This window comes from Syngnathoides biaculeatus, chromosome 23 (assembly GCF_019802595.1).
Source record: "Syngnathoides biaculeatus isolate LvHL_M chromosome 23, ASM1980259v1, whole genome shotgun sequence".
NCBI classification, from domain to species: Eukaryota; Metazoa; Chordata; class Actinopteri; order Syngnathiformes; family Syngnathidae; genus Syngnathoides; species Syngnathoides biaculeatus.
In genome coordinates, this window is record NC_084662.1 from 3,047,509 (window position 1) to 3,064,470 (window position 16,962).

Sequence of the window (16,962 nt, forward strand, 5' to 3'; positions counted from 1 at the left end):
TGAGGAACTGCAGGGCAACAATCAAACATGTTTTAAAGCCCATTTTTCTTCAACCCATCACTGTTGAACATTACCATGAAAAAAAATCTCTTGCAGATAATGTAATTACTCAGTTAAGATGAGTGAAAAGAATTGAACTTATTACAACATGCACTTTATGGTAGTTCACTTTTATTTTTTCCCACTTCGACCCTGGAACAGCCTCATCCAAGAGAAACTGGGGCAAGACTCTCACTACTGACATGCATTAATTTAGCAAAATGGTGAATACTATATTTAATTTATTTTATGCAAATATATCTTTGTGTAAAAACAGTCCGTGGCGGAAAAAAAGCTCTCGAGAATACTAGAAGGCAGCGTGTTGGGGATTCATGACGTCACTTCCACTCAGTTCTTACCGGACGTCATCCGTGGTCGAGAAATAAGCCCGTTACTTGAACATGTCTTAAGACAAAAGAGCCCACATGGACTGTATTTCAAAAAAAAAAATGTCACAAATAGCATTGTAATCGTGTTTAAATCATTCACTTGCCTCCTTGATTCCACTGTGGCTATTTCCCCTTCCGACCGCAAAGCCGTTTTCCGGTTCTTATGTAAAACATCTTAACACTGCCAATGTGGAGTAGGGCTGATCTTGACGATGGATACGATGCTTACAAAACAGGTGAGATTTATTGTTATTCTATGACTGAATGTTTCATGATATTGTGACTTGCCAGTCAATAGCTGTGTTAGTGATTTATATACGATCTGTGATTATTTAAAAGGCCGAAATGTTGCGGCTAAAACAGCCAACTAGAGTTGTACGTCAATGCGTTGAAAACTTGACCGCACGAATATCTATCTATCTATCTATCTATCTATCTATCTATCTATCTATCTATCTATCTATCTATCTATCTCTATCTATCTATCTATCTATCTATCTATCTATCTATCTATCTATCTATCTATCTATCTATCTGTCTGTCTGTCTGTCTGTCTGTCTGTCTGTCTGTCTTATTTTTTGTAAAAATGAATAACCGAGATAATGTGATTGCAGAAGTGTGCACACTCTAACAGGACGTGCCAGTGTTGGACTCATCCACCCATCTTCTGAGTTGCTTATCCTCACATTGGTCGCAGGAGTGCTATTCTGGCTGTCATCGGCCAAGAGGCAGGATACAGCCTGAACTGGCTGCCAGCCAATCGGAGGGCACAAGGAGACAGACAACAGTCGCACTCACAATCACACTAAGGGGCAATTTTAGAGTGTCCAATTAATACACGCTATTGGGATGTGGGAGGAAACCAGAGTACCCAGAGAAAACCCACGCAGGCACGGGGACAACATGCATAGTCAACACAGGCAGGGCTGTGATTTGAACCCCATTTCTCAAAAATGGGAGACTCTAACCAAATGCTGCTGCTACCATAACCACAGTGGATTATTTTTATGTAGCCTCTCAAAAAGGTTTCATTTCAGTTGAATTGTACAGGTTATTGGCCACATCTAAAAAGTTTAAAAATATTTATCTTACCCTCGTTTTTTATTTCATGATAACCTGACTTTATAGCCTATCCATCCATCTGTCTGTTCTTATGTCCAGCAAGTTAGCTAGCGCTTCAAATGTATTAAGAGAAGTTTGTGAAGTCAAGTAAATTTGTACTTGACTTTTGTTTATTCTCTGGGTTTGAGGAATTTTTCTGTACTTTGCTCCGAAAATGTTCTGCACCCTTCGCTACATGCTATATTGCTGTCCACACAATTATAAATATTAGCTTCAATCATTGGCGACACGGTTGTCAATTGGTTTGAGCTTCTGCGTTACAGGTCTGAGGACCAGGGTTCAAATCCTGGCCCCGGCTGTGTGTAGTTAGCAGGTTTTCCCCGTGCCTGTGTGGGTTTACATCAGGGACCCCAATTTCTTCCCACATCCCCAAAATATGCACGATAGGTTCGACTCCAAATTACCGTTTGGTACGAATGATTCTTTATTTGTGCCCTGCGATTGTCTGGAAACCAGTTCTGTGTGTATCCCGCCTTCTTCCCGTGGGATAGACTTGAGGATTAGCAGCTCAGAAAATGGATGGATGGACCTTCTATAATTTAAGTATCAAGCCTTCACAACTACACCCAGTAAATATTGTCTCCTCCTATTCTAACCTTGTTAAATAGTGTAGGCCCAGCAACTGTGCTAGAATTACCATGATAATTCTAATAAATGTGCCCTGTGATCATTGCCAACCAGTCCAAGGTGCACCCCACCTCCTCCCCTAAAACAGCTGCGATAGAGACCATCCATTTTCTGAACCGCTTGTCAGTAGCTATAGAAATGGATGGATGGCTATAATATAATGGCTATAATCAGTGGCACGTTGAAAACTGGTTATCATATCTGCCTCACAGTTCCGAGGACTGGGTTCAGTTCTCTCCCCCGCCTGTGTGGAGTTTCCACGGTCTCACTGTGCCTCCATGGGTTTTCTCCTGCTACTCTAATTTCCTCCCACATCCCCAAAATATCTGGTAGGTTGATTGAAGACTCCAAATTGCCCGTAGGTTTGAATGTGAGTGCAAATTGTTCGTTTCTATTCGGCCTGCAATTGGCTGGCAATCACTTCAGGATGTACCCCACCTCTGGTCCGAAAATAACTGGAATAGCTGCTACCACGGCAGTGACCCTAGTGAGGATAAGCAGCACAGAAAATCGATGGATGGATGTTTGCATCACAATTCATACTAAATAAAAGGGACTCTGACGATAATGTTTTTGTTGACTTTTTAAGGTTCAAGTAGTGCTGGCTCTTCTGGGTGGGTTGGTAGCAATGAATCAACCTGGCACAGCAAGCAGTCTGGACCTGGGAACAATATCTTTGGACGTAGACTCAGTGCTGTGTCAGACAGCGGTGACACAGGCATTGGCACTTACTGTTCTGAAAGCGTGGAAGGTAGGATGACACTTGGTGGGTACATCACCATTTGCATAAACGCCACAGCAATTTGGGCCATTCAGTGGTTTGTTTGAGTTTGCTTTTTCTCTGCATGTGTCTGCATATTTGACCACCCTAACCAAGCAACAATCAAGATGTTTTTGTTACTTTTAGACCTCCCGAGTTCAATTATTTTCAATATAGTTATGGACAGGACTGTGGGAAGAACCTTCAAAAATCAAAAAAAAAAGTTTTCCCCACACTATCCCAACATAATTTGGAATCATTAAATTAATAGTTAAAATATTTTTGGTAAGATATTAAATGATGGCTTAGGGAATATACATTTATTACCATTTCTACCAACTGCTACATTTTTAAAAATTTCTGGACACAAAGATGTAACGTTGCTGTATGATTCAGATTTACAATATGCACCAAAACTTTCTCTTTAATTGATTAATCCTTGTTGACATATACCAAGCACCCTGGGACTAAACTCAGATCTTGTGCCAAGGTTGGAAGTGAACCTTGTGCGGAAAACAGGAGACCACACCCTCTGCACAGAAAGGCCCCAGCTGACAGAGTTACACATTCAAAATAAGGGTTTGCAGAAAACTATACTGTGGAGAACCATACCATGTATTTGAGGCATGACCTGAGTGTCTAGCAAAATCCCTGATCAAAAGATAAAAGTGTAAGATGTGTTCATGTAAAGCTTACAATTCTTGCAGAAGACTTTCATATAATGAAATTATTTTATACCTCTAAAGAAAGTATTTTACATGATGTTTGATCCTACTTTATACAGTAAAGAAAATATGTAGAGTGGTCTTTCCTCCTTGTAGAGCTCCTCTAGAGCAGTATTTTTTTTTCAGGGGGGCCAGGGGGGGGGGAGGAGTGCGGTCACTGGGCTAAACAAACCTTCAACTGTCTCCAAAGATTTACTTTGGGGTGGAGATCTGGAGACTGGCTACGCTACTCCAGCAGGGTTCGCACGCGGCCCTAAAAGTCCCTAAACCCCCCTAAATTTTCGAAGGTGCATTTAGGGGCTCCTAAAAGTCCTTAAAATCTGCGAAAAACGGTCAAGCCCCTAAAAAGGCCTCAAATTAAAAATAAAATCAAAGGGAGGACCTCTACCGCCAAGATTCTCCCTAAAAAATAAATTCATCTTTTATTTTAAAAAAATAGCGATCCGTCTGGCGTCCAAATCAGCCGGAAATTGTCAACGGAAGTCACCGTGTTGACAACTTGTCGCCATCTTGTCGATATTCCATTGTTTCCGTGAGTAGGCATTTCACTTCGCCTTCGTTACGACGTACCGTAGTTCTTTCATCGATCCAACTTGTATCACGGGGAAGTGCATTTTTCAAGAATCTTGGGTTGAAAGTAAGGAGTTTGGGAGCTGGGTTCGTCGAGATCCAAAAGATCGGCACATGTTTTACTGCCATCTGTGCAAGCAGAGTTACCAGCTTGAAAAGATGGGTGTCAAAGCGCTGGAGTCGCACCGGAAAAACAGGAGACACGGTGATTTGGCGAAGACTCTCTCATCTTCCGTTGGTATGAATCTGTTTCTAAAATATCAAGATAGTGAAGCATCAAGTTCAGGCAGTGGTACTAGCAGTGCATGCGCACTGGGGATCGCAAAAAAACGCTTACTTTCATAACCGGTTTTAACCGAACATCTGTAGCAAAAAAACGGTACCATCATGGTGTTTACATAATTCACCCGCGGGACCTCGAGTTGGGGTGCGGGGTTCCGCACGGACTGTTTTTGTTGTTGCTCTTCTGGAGTGACGACTTCACAGGGTTCCCCCCGTTAGGAGAGTAGTGTTTTGATGTCTGCCAATTAAACAAGTTTACTCCCATACTTTGGAGCGTTTCCTTGATGCCATGTTTGATGTTTCTTTGATTTAACTGAATGTTCTTTGAGTCCAACTTTACTCTAACAGCGAACTTGAAAAAAGTGGAAATGATGTTGAAAAAATAGCGCAATGTGGAGTACCGGAACCGGAAAAAATGATTGGAAATTTTAACCGATTTCGAAAGTCCGATTACGGTTTCGGTTTAAAAAAAAAAAAAAAGGAAAACTGATTATAACCGGTTATTTGTAACCGTTTGCGATCCCTAATGCGCACCTAGTTGTCCAGCCAGAAGTCAGGCTTTATGAACGTAGTTCAATACACGAAGACGGACTCGTTAAAAGTGATCTGCAGCCATTACAGTTACAAATCTTGTGAAAATAATTCGAAAGTGTTTGCAGGCATCTTCCCAGACAGTGACATTGCTAAAAACTACCACTGTGGGGAAAGGAAGACTTCGTACCTGGCTACATTTGGCATCGCTGCCCACTTTTCATCTCTACTGCCTCAAAGCCAAAAAAGCCAGAATAGAGACTGACATATCAACGCTTATTGAGAAGGCTGACAGGCTGTGTGAGGAGGCAGAAGAAAAGAGGAATCTGAGGTTTATCACCGAGGCCGATGCACTCAGAGGCAGAGCAAAGGACAAGAGAGCCACTTTGGCACCTCTGCAGCAACAAATAGAGGAGGCACTGGGTAGGCTCAAGGAGCTAGAGTTGGGGTGCTGAGACAGACATCAGTAGAAGACATTTGTGTATATAGTTGCAATTGTAGTTAGAATCTGTTTTTCTGTAGACTGTTATGTGAAGACGTTGACAATGGTCATATCAATGAGAACTACCACAAGGGGCGACAGGTGATCACTGTCACAGGTAGTGAGGTACTGGAACATTTGATGAACCAAGAACGGTTGATGGCACCATTGGGTGAGTCTTTTTTCCTTACTCTTGATTTCCCACGATGGCCCTAAATTTTTCATGGCGGCCCTAAATTTTTCCCGTGTCGGCCCTAAATATTTCGTGTCAGCCCCTAAGAATGCCCCTAAAAAACCCTTAATTTTTTTTGGTCAGACTGAGTATGAACCCTGTCCAGAATCTTGTGATACGAAGCCACTCATTTATTGCCAGATGATGTGTTTGTCATCATTGTTATGCTGAAAGACCGAGCATCATTTTGTCTTCAGTGCCTTAGCTGCCTTCACTTCAAATCTAATGATGCATGGCCTCATTCCTTCATTCCTTTACAAAAAGATGAGCTCTCCTCGGTCCTTTACAGAAAAACAGCCCCAAAACATGATTTTTCCACCCCCATGGTTCACAGTAAGTATGCTGTTCTTTGAATGCAACTCATCATTCTTTCGCTTCCAAATTCGACAACTTGAGTTTTCCCCCAAAAGTTATATTTTAGTTTCATTTGACCATATTAAACACTCTCCCAATCCCCTTCTGTATCATCCAAATGGTCTATATCAAACTTCAGACGGGCCTGGACATGTACTGGTTAAACAGGGGGACACATCTGATTTGAGACCCTGTAGTGTGTTGCTGGGGTTAGCTTTTTTTAGTTTGGTCCCAGCTCTCTGCAGGTCATTCACTTGGTTTCCCCGTGTGGTTCTGGGATTTTTGCTCACCCTTCTCGGGATCATTTTTACCTCCCGCGATGAGCTCTTGCGTGGAGGTCCAGATCAAAGGAGATTATCAATGGTCTTGTATGTCTTCTATTTTCTAATAATTGCTCCCAGTTGATTTGTTTTTTTCCAATGTGATTTTTTTTTTCTGGATTATTTTCCCAATTTTGTCTGACGTAGATTAGGTATACCTATGATGAAAATTACAGGTCTCTCATCTTTTTAAGAAGGACAACTGCCACAGTTGGTAGCTGACTTAACACTTTTTTGCCCCACTTTATATGAATGGTAAATAAACTGCACTTATAGCGCTTTATTTACACCATTAAACTGCCCGAAGCGCTTGACAAATTCTCACATTCATCCACTCACATACATTAAAACAACAATTGACGACTGCTGCCATGCAAGGCGTTGCCAAGCCCACTGCAAGCAATCTAGGGTTCAGTGTCATGTCTAAGGACATGTCGAGATGCAGACAGTCATAGGGTTACTGGGATTGGGTCACTGAACGACCCGCTCTCCTGACAGAGCCACAGCCGCCCATGATTTACATGCATGATGATCAGTGTGTGTTATTAATATGCTCTTTCCTCTGTACATCCTTAAGATGACTCCTGTTCAAGCACCACACCATCTCTTCAGCCACTGTCTCGACGTCACTCCAGTCAGGAGGATGGGCTCGGCAGCAGTCTCCCTATTGTCCATGTCACGGTATCTCCTACGACGTCATCATACACCAGTCTGAAAATGATAGCCTCACCCAGTAGCACAGGTCATCGGAGCAAGTCTTGGCAGCTGACCCCTCCAGTCACGTCTCCTCTTAGTGCACCAACAAGTGTTAACATGAAGGACCAGCAACCCATCAGGAGGTGGTCATCTCTCACGAAGTTGTCATCTGGTGTTGAAAAGAACTCCAAAAACATAGTCCACCAACAGAGAACAGATTCACATGGGTCCCTGGACAGGGGTCTGTACTATGGCGACAGAAAAGAACCCGGTGAATTAAATAGAGATCTTTTTTTACCTGTGTCTCCCTCCTGGGTCTGTCATAGCTTATTACAGTGTTCTCCTGGTGCTGGTTCCTCCTATTGGAACAAATATAACAGTAGATCTGGTTTGGAAACAGACCTATCACTGTCCTCAACTCTGTCTTCACCCATTAAACACAGCAGTTTGGACATAAACTATTGTAGTTTAGCAGAGGCTAACCTGGCAAAGCGAGGGGATCAGGTTTATGGCCTCAGTTTATCCAAGCTAGCAGACTCACCACTTGGACATCCAGTTGACAGAGACTCTCCAATTCAGCCAGCTGTACGGACACAAATGTGGCTGACAGAGCAGATGGAGTACAGCTCTAAAGCAGAGCATGGAGCAGAACCTGGCCAGATAGTTGATACTGAGACAAAGGTCTGTGGTGGAGAGGGACCACCATTTCAACAAGGCATCAACCAGGTAAGAGCAAATGTCACCCATTGGGATACCCTGGGAAAGCTGCTGTATCATCTATGAAAGTATATCCCCCCAAAATTTGAGACTTGTTTTCTCTCACAGCTGAACTAAACGTCACCAAAAGGGGACATTGCATAGTTTGCACCATTTTTGCACGTGTCATCCTATTACATAGTTGAAAGCATACGTGCCTGTGCATTTGCAGATGCTGCAGGGGACATCCCATTTTGTCAACACTCTGGTGAAGGTTAAAGAAGGTATGCTGAGACAAAGAGAGCTGGAAATTGATAGGTAAATGGTGACCACTGTCCAGACTTAACATCTTCTACACAGGTTATCTTCACTAGTCATGGATATTGCAGCCTGTGCAAGAGGCAGGATACACCTCGCACTGGCCACCAGTAAATCGCAGGGCACCTTTGACAACCATTCATATTAACATCCAATATTAATTTAGAAGCGTCAATGAATCTAATGTGTATTTTAGGAATGTGAGGGGAAACTGAAGTACCTGCAGAAAACCAACATAAGTGCGGGGAAAAGATGCAAACGCCACACAGGAAGACCAGAGCCTTAATTTAGACTCCATTCTTGGAAAAGGACGGTGGATGTGCTAACCAGTGTTACACCATGCTGATTACTCTATTGAAAACAACCAAACATTAACCATTATGTCAAGGGAAGATTGACAATAACAAATGTATTGCAAAGTATGTGGATCGTGTACAGCAATTGAAGTCTCTGCTTTACTTAGCGAGTAGAAAATACCACACCATTAACACATTTTCCAAAGTGTAATTGGTACACTGCAGGTAGAGATGAGAGTAAAGTTTTCTCTTTCAGACAAAAGCAACAAATCCTGCAGCTCCATGCCCGCATTAGAGAAAATGAGCTGCGAGCCCAGCAGGTGCTCCACAGTCAGAGGTGGTTTGATGATCCTCAAATCCTGAAGATGAAGGTAATAACCTTACTGTCACAAATATTAATCCTCAGATCCTTGTTTTACACTGTGAATGTGATGCGTTCTTTGTGGTAACAATTGTCGTTGTCCAATAGGATTCAGTGAAGGAAGTGCCATCTGACCGACTGTGTTGTGATGAAGAACTCAGTAGGAAGCTGGCAGTGTCTGAGTTGGAAGTACTTCATCTCAACGAGCTGTACAAGCAAGCCACTCAGAAATATACTGAAGATCTTAAGAAACTGGAAGAAAAGGTAGTCCAACCTCTCAATTTGGAATCACACAATCAGAACAACAGTTGAAGAAAACAGACTACTTGTATGAGAAGCCTTTTTGTTTCCAGTTTTGTATTTTTTTTTCTTTCAAACAGGCTTTTCAGTATTTTTCTTAAATAGAAATATGTCTCTGCAATCAGATAAAGACAAGGGATCGATACATCAGCAGTCTGAAAAAGAAATGCCAGCGGGAGAGCGAACAGAACCATGAAAAACAGCAACGCATTGAAACTCTGGAGAAGTACCTTGCTGACCTTCCAACTCTGGGTGAGGTGCAAGTCCAGGCCCTGCAGGTACACGCACTCACACACAAACACACACACACACACACCACACACACACACACACTTCTTCTAGTCGCTATTTTTTCAAATATTAAAAATACCTAATATTGTTACAAACAAATAAAAAAACTGCAACATTATTCATACCACAAGGAAACGAAAATTGTTCAATTCTATTTTCCATGTGATCTACATTTTTACATTTTCTGTCAATTGAAGTGTATTCCTGTTTTATGACATCTATTTTTTTTATTATTACTATTTTTGTGTCCTCTATCGCTTTTATGCCGGGACAGTTTTACTGTGTGATGGTGGAGTTTTTAAGCACCCACTGTGGTTTCTTAGTATCGTTATGGCTATTTATTGAGAATCCGAGTTGACCAGAAGAAACTTTCTTGTGGGGATGAGAAAGGAACACAAAAGACAAAGCACAAATTGCAAACAAGATGAGAAAAGTAAATCATTATATATCTAGAACAATGAAACATTAGTGTTGTATGGGGCAGTAGTGCTTACACCCTGTGAGGGAAGGACTGGACATGTTCAAAGAGGATAACCACAGGTGAAGAAGCATGCAGTAAAAGGGTCATGAACCCGGTTGTACAATTGACGTGCGATGTGAGTGACTATGTCAACTATGTAAGTCAATAGAACGAGAGTGTGATTGAGAGGATTCCCAGTATTTACCGTGAGTGGTGTTACTGTGCGTATGTGTGAGTGTGTTTGATAGATTTGTTATCTTAGTGGCATCTAATGCAATGGGTAATACATCCATCCATTTTCTACCACTTTCTCGGGTCGGGTCGCGGGGGGTCCTCTCAATGCGGAGGAGCAGCGGCTTGGTACTGAACCCCTCCCGGATGACCAAGCTTCTCACCTTATCTCTAAGGGAGAGCCTGGACACCCTGTGGAGGAAACTCATTTCGGCCGCTTGTATCCAGGATCTTGTTCTTTTGGTCAGGACCCACAGCTCTAGCTAGAAACATTCATTGACTGGTAAATTGAGAACTTTGAATCAGACCCCAAGATACTTGAACTCTTCAACTTGGGGCAGGATCTCGTCCCCGACCCGAAGAGGGTAAGCCACCCTTTTCCGACTGAGGACCATGGTTTCAGATTTGAAGGTGCTGATTGTCATCCCAGCCGCTTCACACTCGGCTGTGAAGCGCTCCAGTGAGAGTTTGATATTACGGCTTGATGAAGCCAACAGAACCACATCATTTGCAAAGAGATGCGATGCTGAGGCCACCAAACAGGACACACTCTACGCCTCGGCTTCTAATAGAGATTCTGTCCATAAAAGTTATGAAGAAAATCGTGACAAAGGGACCGAACAGCTCGTATCAGGGGTTTCGGTACACCATACTGGAAACACATGCTAATTGAGATCCAGTAGATTTTAAACTTTGCCACCCAGCCATTAAGGTGGATGTGATTATTGAGTTCATGAAGCATTTATGGTGCTTGAGACTTAAATAAATAAATAAATAAATAAATGGGAGTTAAATGTTGCATTCTCTCTGTTCCAATTCTAGACAGGAATGAAGTAGTGCATTCATTTGACTAGGTACTGTATTGTAATTGGTTAAATTTGGGACCATTATGGCCGTCCTCCTCATTACTTTTCTGAAGAGTGGATAACCTAATTCTATTTTTCTGAGCCACTTATCCTCCCGAGGGTCACGGTAGTGCTGGAGCCAATCCCAGCTGTCAAAGGGTAGGAGGCGGGGTACACCCTGAACTGGTTGCCAGCCAATCGCAGGGCACATGGAGACAGACAACAGTCGCACGAACAATCACACCTATGGGCAATTTAGAGTCTCCAATTAATGCTTGTTTTTGGGATGTGGGAGGAAACCGGATTGCCCGGAGGAAGCCCACGGAGACATGGGGAGAACATGCAAACTCCATACAGGGTTGGCTGGGAATAAACCCTGAGTCCTCAGAACTGTGAGGCCAACGCTTTCCAGCTGCGCCACCGTGTCCTTACTTAATTTTTCCTTTAGGAATGGGGTAACCTGGGATTTAATCTACAGAATTCCATGGGTTTGCTGTTATTGGGGTTATTGTTGATGGTGTCAACAGTGATATTTGTGAAACTGTTTATGAGATTGAGGACAGCCTGAAGAGAACATTGGGTTCCTGTCAATAAAGAAGAGATAAAGAATACAGATAGCTTTTGGGTTCTGTCACTAGCAGCACATACCTTTAATGTTAACATTCTGACATTATAGCGGTCGAAAGAATTCACAAAGACTGCTGTTCTTTTCAAACTTGGCAATGATGGGACGTGGTTGGGTTCCTTGACAAGGGCCTCCCAATCTGTGGACACGGTGAAAGATAAACTTGGCAACTGTATCTTGCTGTACCTTGAGCGCGGACATCTTGAACTTTTTAATCTGCACTTCTGGACTGCCTCAGAAAATGTGATTGTCACACATGGTTTGTGATTGACTGTCCAGCATAATTTTTTTTCATGACTTTAGATTCCAGTCTAAGAGCTTGAAGTTCCGCTGACATTGTCATGTTTGACTGTATTGTCTAATCTTAGCTCTTTTACCTGCTGTTGTATGAACAGATATAGATATAATAAAGATATAATGAAATGTTTGCTTCCCCCCCCCACATGAACACCTAGGCTACTGTATTTTAATGGTATCAAGTTAATACTTGTATTTGTACTAAGTATTTTTTTTAGGTGTTACTAAAAACTTTGAGAATAACTCCTCTCGTCCATTTCAAAAGGTCACCCCTCCCCCCAACTGAAATATGCAAGCTGTCTCTTTGTTTGTAATTAGCTCAGTCTGGAATAATAATTCATAATAGAATGTTGATAGAAAGTACATTCTGTAGTGCTTTAAAAATCCTCTGTACAATTTTAAATTTGATCTGGGCCATGAGTCTCATGATTTGTGATTTTAACTACAGTACTGGTATACAGGAGGAGGTGTAATGTTTTTGAATTAATTTCCCTTTTTTATTTTTCCAAGAATTCCACTTTGTTTCCAATATAAATCCATCATAATTTCATTGTCTCACAATTCACAAGGAACATATTTTCCCTTCTCAGTCACTTAATATTCACAAACTATCGTATTGTCTGGAGTATTTTCTTGGCTCAAATAAGAGATTCCAAACTGGTACAGTATCAAAATGGCTTGTTACAATAATTCAAGTTTTACATTTTGTATTTTGGGATTTTTTTTCCTTCAATGAAAATATTAATAATGAACATTTCCTTGATAAACTTTTAAATGGTGTTTGCTCAAAAAGTATCCAAACAATTTATTAAAACCACCCACGCAAACTGCACTGCCTCTTGTCTTCTACCATGTATTGTTCATTTATTTATTCTAAGTTATTTTAGCAATAACTGTGCCTTAATGTACGTATTTTATGTATTTTTATCCAAGATGTTATTCTATTTTATTCACACATGCATCTTGTGGAGAACCACTCATTATGTCTTTGTATGCACATATAATATACTATATAATGACATTAAAGGCTTTTGAGTTGATTTTTATTATGTAATATTACCAATGCGTGGTTTAAATTTTTTGGTAAAAGATGACTGAAGTGAGACACATTTAATTGTGACATTTTCTTCCAGTTGTAATGTTGTCAGTACATTCTGTTTTTGTTTTCTTGTGTGTGCTTAGCTGGAAGAGGTGCAGTTGAGAGCTCAGGAGCTGGAGAAAACAGTGTTTCAGTTGCAAAAAAACCTGGAGGACAGCTCTGCTTTGTTGAAAGAGAAAGATGTCAAGATTGAGAAACAAGACAGGAGAGAGAAGGAGCTGATCGCATCTGTGCACGGGTACTCCTTTACAGTATTTCGTGAGAGTAAAATACATTTGGAAGAGTAATGTGTTGTGCTCAGATTTTCTGTGTTGGCAGGTTACAAAGGGATAGAAAAAGTATGTGAACCCTTGTTTGTTTATCCTTGTGATTTAGATGACAATCAGACCACATTTTATGATCAATTTCTACAGAAAAATAACAAATTCCAAAGTCTTCACATATTTTTTTCTTCCCACTGTATATGGATAAGAAATTTTATTAGTGTTTTCATACAGTAAAATACAGATGGGTGCATTTTTTTTTTCCTTATGAAATTTTAAAAATGAATGGTTTGGGGAGGGTGAAAAAATAACTGCATTTCCATTCATTTTTAATCGGGAAATATGTTTTCAGAAATGTGTATGTTTTGAGATTCAAGCTTGGCCACATTGATTTAAACTCTTATCTCACAGCACCACTGTACTCTTATATAACTGGATAAATTGTACTTGTTTTATTTAGATATTTTTTGTGAAGAAGAAACTACTTGTCTTCATTACATTGAGCTCTATTCTCTTCACTGCTTGAGTTTTTATCGATTTATTGTTTGCGCAATCTATTTGTTTCGGTTTATCAGAGGAACTTCTGTCACATGACTCTAATTTACCAACTCAAGTAACCACTAGTGACGTTTCAACTCCATTTCACCACTCAAACCGAAACAGACTGTCACGTGAATAGACACAGTTTTGTGGCCCCACTCAGATGCAACGTTTTCAAACTGAGTGATTTTTGTAAGGCATGGGCGAAATCTTCCTTTAAAGTAGAGATGTCAAACCTACTTTTGTCAAGGGGCAGATTGGCATAACACGGTTCCCCTCAGATTGGCCATTATGACTGTGAAACCATATGAGTTTAACAGCCTCATTATATTACAATGTACTGTATCCACAACAGATTAATGGATAACTAGTTTTGAAATCGGGAGTCAAGCATAATAGTTTGCTCAGCGATTGTTCAAGTTATTGTAAAAATGCTTGCAATATTTCAGTTATTGAAATTTTGCCACAGATTTTAGCAAAAATCATGGAAGTCGACACGCATGATTTGCTTTTGCAGGTCATGTAAAATGATGTAGCAGATCGGATCTGACCCCTGGGCCTTCCGTTTGACACGTGGCTTACATAGTAACAAAAACAACGGCTATGTTATGCACTGTCATCTGGTCCTAACAAAAAATTTTCACTCTTGAAGAACTCCACTTGGAACATGAGAAACAAACAAGGGGCTGTTTTGGTCCGCGTTTACAGTTCCTCTGGCTTAGACCTGTTTGAGCTCGCTGTGGAGAAGGTTGTGCGCAATCAAAAGGAGCAAGGAGGAAAAAGTAATAATTGTATGCACACCACTTATGAGGAAAGATGAAAGTGAGCAGCACTCATTTACTTGAGTAGTGAAACTGATGTCACCATTGCTGATAAATATAGGTGAAATGAATGTAATAATAATATATATGAAATATATAAAGAAATACATTTTAGTTAAATTAGATTGTTCAGCAGGCTCTGTATTTGCAGATTGCTGTTTTTATTTTTGTCTGATCTAGGTACATGTGCTGATTTAAAAATAAATAAATAAAAAATAAAAAAAATTAGTCACCCGTTACTCTTTTTTTTTTTTTTTTTTTAAATACTCCAACACAAGTAATTATGTGGACTCCTTTTTTTACTTTTAGTTGCCATATTATTCTTAAATTACAGTATTCTTATAATTTCTGGCTACTCTCACGACCTCCTCACTGCACAACAGGACTGGACATTGCATAACAGGAACTGTCTCAGATGTACTTTTATTCAATTTTGTTTTTCTTAAAGTCGCGTTGCTACAAATAAAAATGACTCCATGCACAGGGGAAACAATGTTTAGGCTCTTCAAAGAAATAGCAGCATGTGAATTTTTCTTTACAAATTGAACACATTTAGTGAATAAAGTAAAAAAATAAATAAAAAAAGACTTCCAATGCATTCTTGTCATTGTAGATTGGAATGCAACAGTTGCCAGAAGTTGGTCCACTCCATGCAACTCAGTTGTGAAGCAGTTTTCAGAAACAGATCGTAAAAGGAAATGTTACTTCATTGATTCAAAGAAGAGCAACGTTTTTGACCTCCTGTCATTTAATAAATGTTTTATGAATGCAGACGTTAGAATCTGTTTTCTTCACTTTATGTTTTGGAATAACCGATATAATACAGTTTCTTTATGGTTTGCTGTATAAAGTACAGTGCATTTTCTGTCTTTGAAATAGAAACCATTATGTATAGGGGTTTAAAGGCTGTACTCTATTTTTTTAAACACACTTATTTTTGTTGGAGCACAAGTTTGGTCTTGCTCCTATAATTTTGAATGTGGTACCTAAATCTCTCTGCTAACACCCATTCCTATCTGTATCCTATTTGCTGTGTACAGGATGCAGCAGAAGGTGCAGAGGTGTTTCCAGGATGGAATCAGGTTGGACTTGAAGCACCTTGAGGTGGAAAAAATTCACCTCTTGGAGAAACAAGACCATAGCAGTAAGGTACAGTTTGGAACCGCGCACATAAATGCTTCAATGCAGGCACACATGAAATAATTGTGGTCATTAACATGTTATGTTTGCTCCCCATCAGTTAATTGAACATCAGAAAGTACAGATTGAGACACTCAACTTACAACTGAAGGTATGCTAATCAAAATCTCCAAAAGGGACAAATCTGAATAAAATGGCTTATGAACTGATTATTTTAATGCTACATTATATAACAGACAGCTCTACAGTACATGTGGAATAGTGGCTACAAAATAAAACTGATTTTAATTGGTTACAGGCAGAGGTGGGTTGAGTAGCCAAATATTGTATTATTACTTCAGAATAAAATGACTCAAGATAAAGGAAAAAGTAAACCTTTAAATAATTACTTGAGAAAGTACTCAGTGGAAAAAAAACACAAGTAATAAGCAACTGTTGAGTAACTTACATCAGAGCATCCTTGTCAAATAAAATGAATAAAATATGAATGTACAAATGCAGGTATTGGTGTCCAATATCACATAAAAGGTAATAGTCTTTATGAAATAAGAAATGATACAGTAGATAAGATCTTTATGAAATGACGAATTAAAGCACATTCAGCTCCAAGAAACGGTCCTAGACTATTTTGTTCCCTCTTGTTAAACTACACAATAGGATCACCAGGCCGAATTTATACAAAAACAGGGACAATGCTGCTGTGAATATAAAAAGTCTACACATCCCTGTAAAATGGCGTTTTTTTTTTTGTGTGTGTGTGTGTCAACAATTTGACCTAAATAAAATATTTTATAACTTTCTCCACCATTTTGGACTACAATTTGTCTTTTTGAGGGGCTGGACTGTGGAAATAATCAGATGAAATAATCTTGTATGTGTTTGACTTGTTTGAATGGATAGGGTTCCAATGACGTCACCACCACCCTTTGACCAATTGGATAAATAAGCAATGGAAAAAAAATTCACACTTCACCAATGACCTGTGTTCACTGACCTCGATGACACACAATGGTGTAATTGGAAACCTATCCATTGCTGCCTTTTTGCCCATGTCACCATTGCAAAAGAGATGTTTTGTTCAAGAGTAAATCCCATTTTAAAAAATGAATCTGGTTGAACAAGGATGCACTCCCTCCTATAACTGTGATGTGGTTGTGTTCAGGAGTAACCAATCACATTCAGTGGGAATCCACACACACCTGCCATAAATTTTTACGTACCCAAAAATCAACAACACATGCATAGGGTTTT

At 40.1% G+C, this 16,962-nt stretch overlaps 1 protein-coding gene across 5 annotated transcripts in view; it reads left to right on the top strand.

Moving 5' to 3' along the window:
• Positions 1-374: 374 nt before the first annotated feature.
• The window catches only part of cep85l (centrosomal protein 85, like), a 28,564-nt gene continuing 11,976 nt past the window's right edge, over positions 375-16,962 (top strand). For 3 of the 5 annotated variants that reach the window (XR_009793756.1, XR_009793757.1, XM_061811553.1), the window contains exons 1-10: positions 375-664; positions 2,767-2,928; positions 7,010-7,854; positions 8,057-8,142; positions 8,695-8,809; positions 8,908-9,063; positions 9,225-9,377; positions 13,031-13,185; positions 15,612-15,720; positions 15,812-15,862. Coding sequence is in view for 3 of the 5 variants with exons in the window: in XM_061811553.1 (XP_061667537.1) it covers positions 616-664; positions 2,767-2,928; positions 7,010-7,854; positions 8,057-8,142; positions 8,695-8,809; positions 8,908-9,063; positions 9,225-9,377; positions 13,031-13,185; positions 15,612-15,720; positions 15,812-15,862 (1,881 nt within the window). In the remaining 2 variants the exon portion in view is untranslated. The remainder of the gene's footprint in view (positions 665-2,766; positions 2,929-7,009; positions 7,855-8,056; positions 8,143-8,694; positions 8,810-8,907; positions 9,064-9,224; positions 9,378-13,030; positions 13,186-15,611; positions 15,721-15,811; positions 15,863-16,962) is intronic. The other 2 variants (XM_061811554.1, XM_061811555.1) reach the window with 1 other exon arrangement.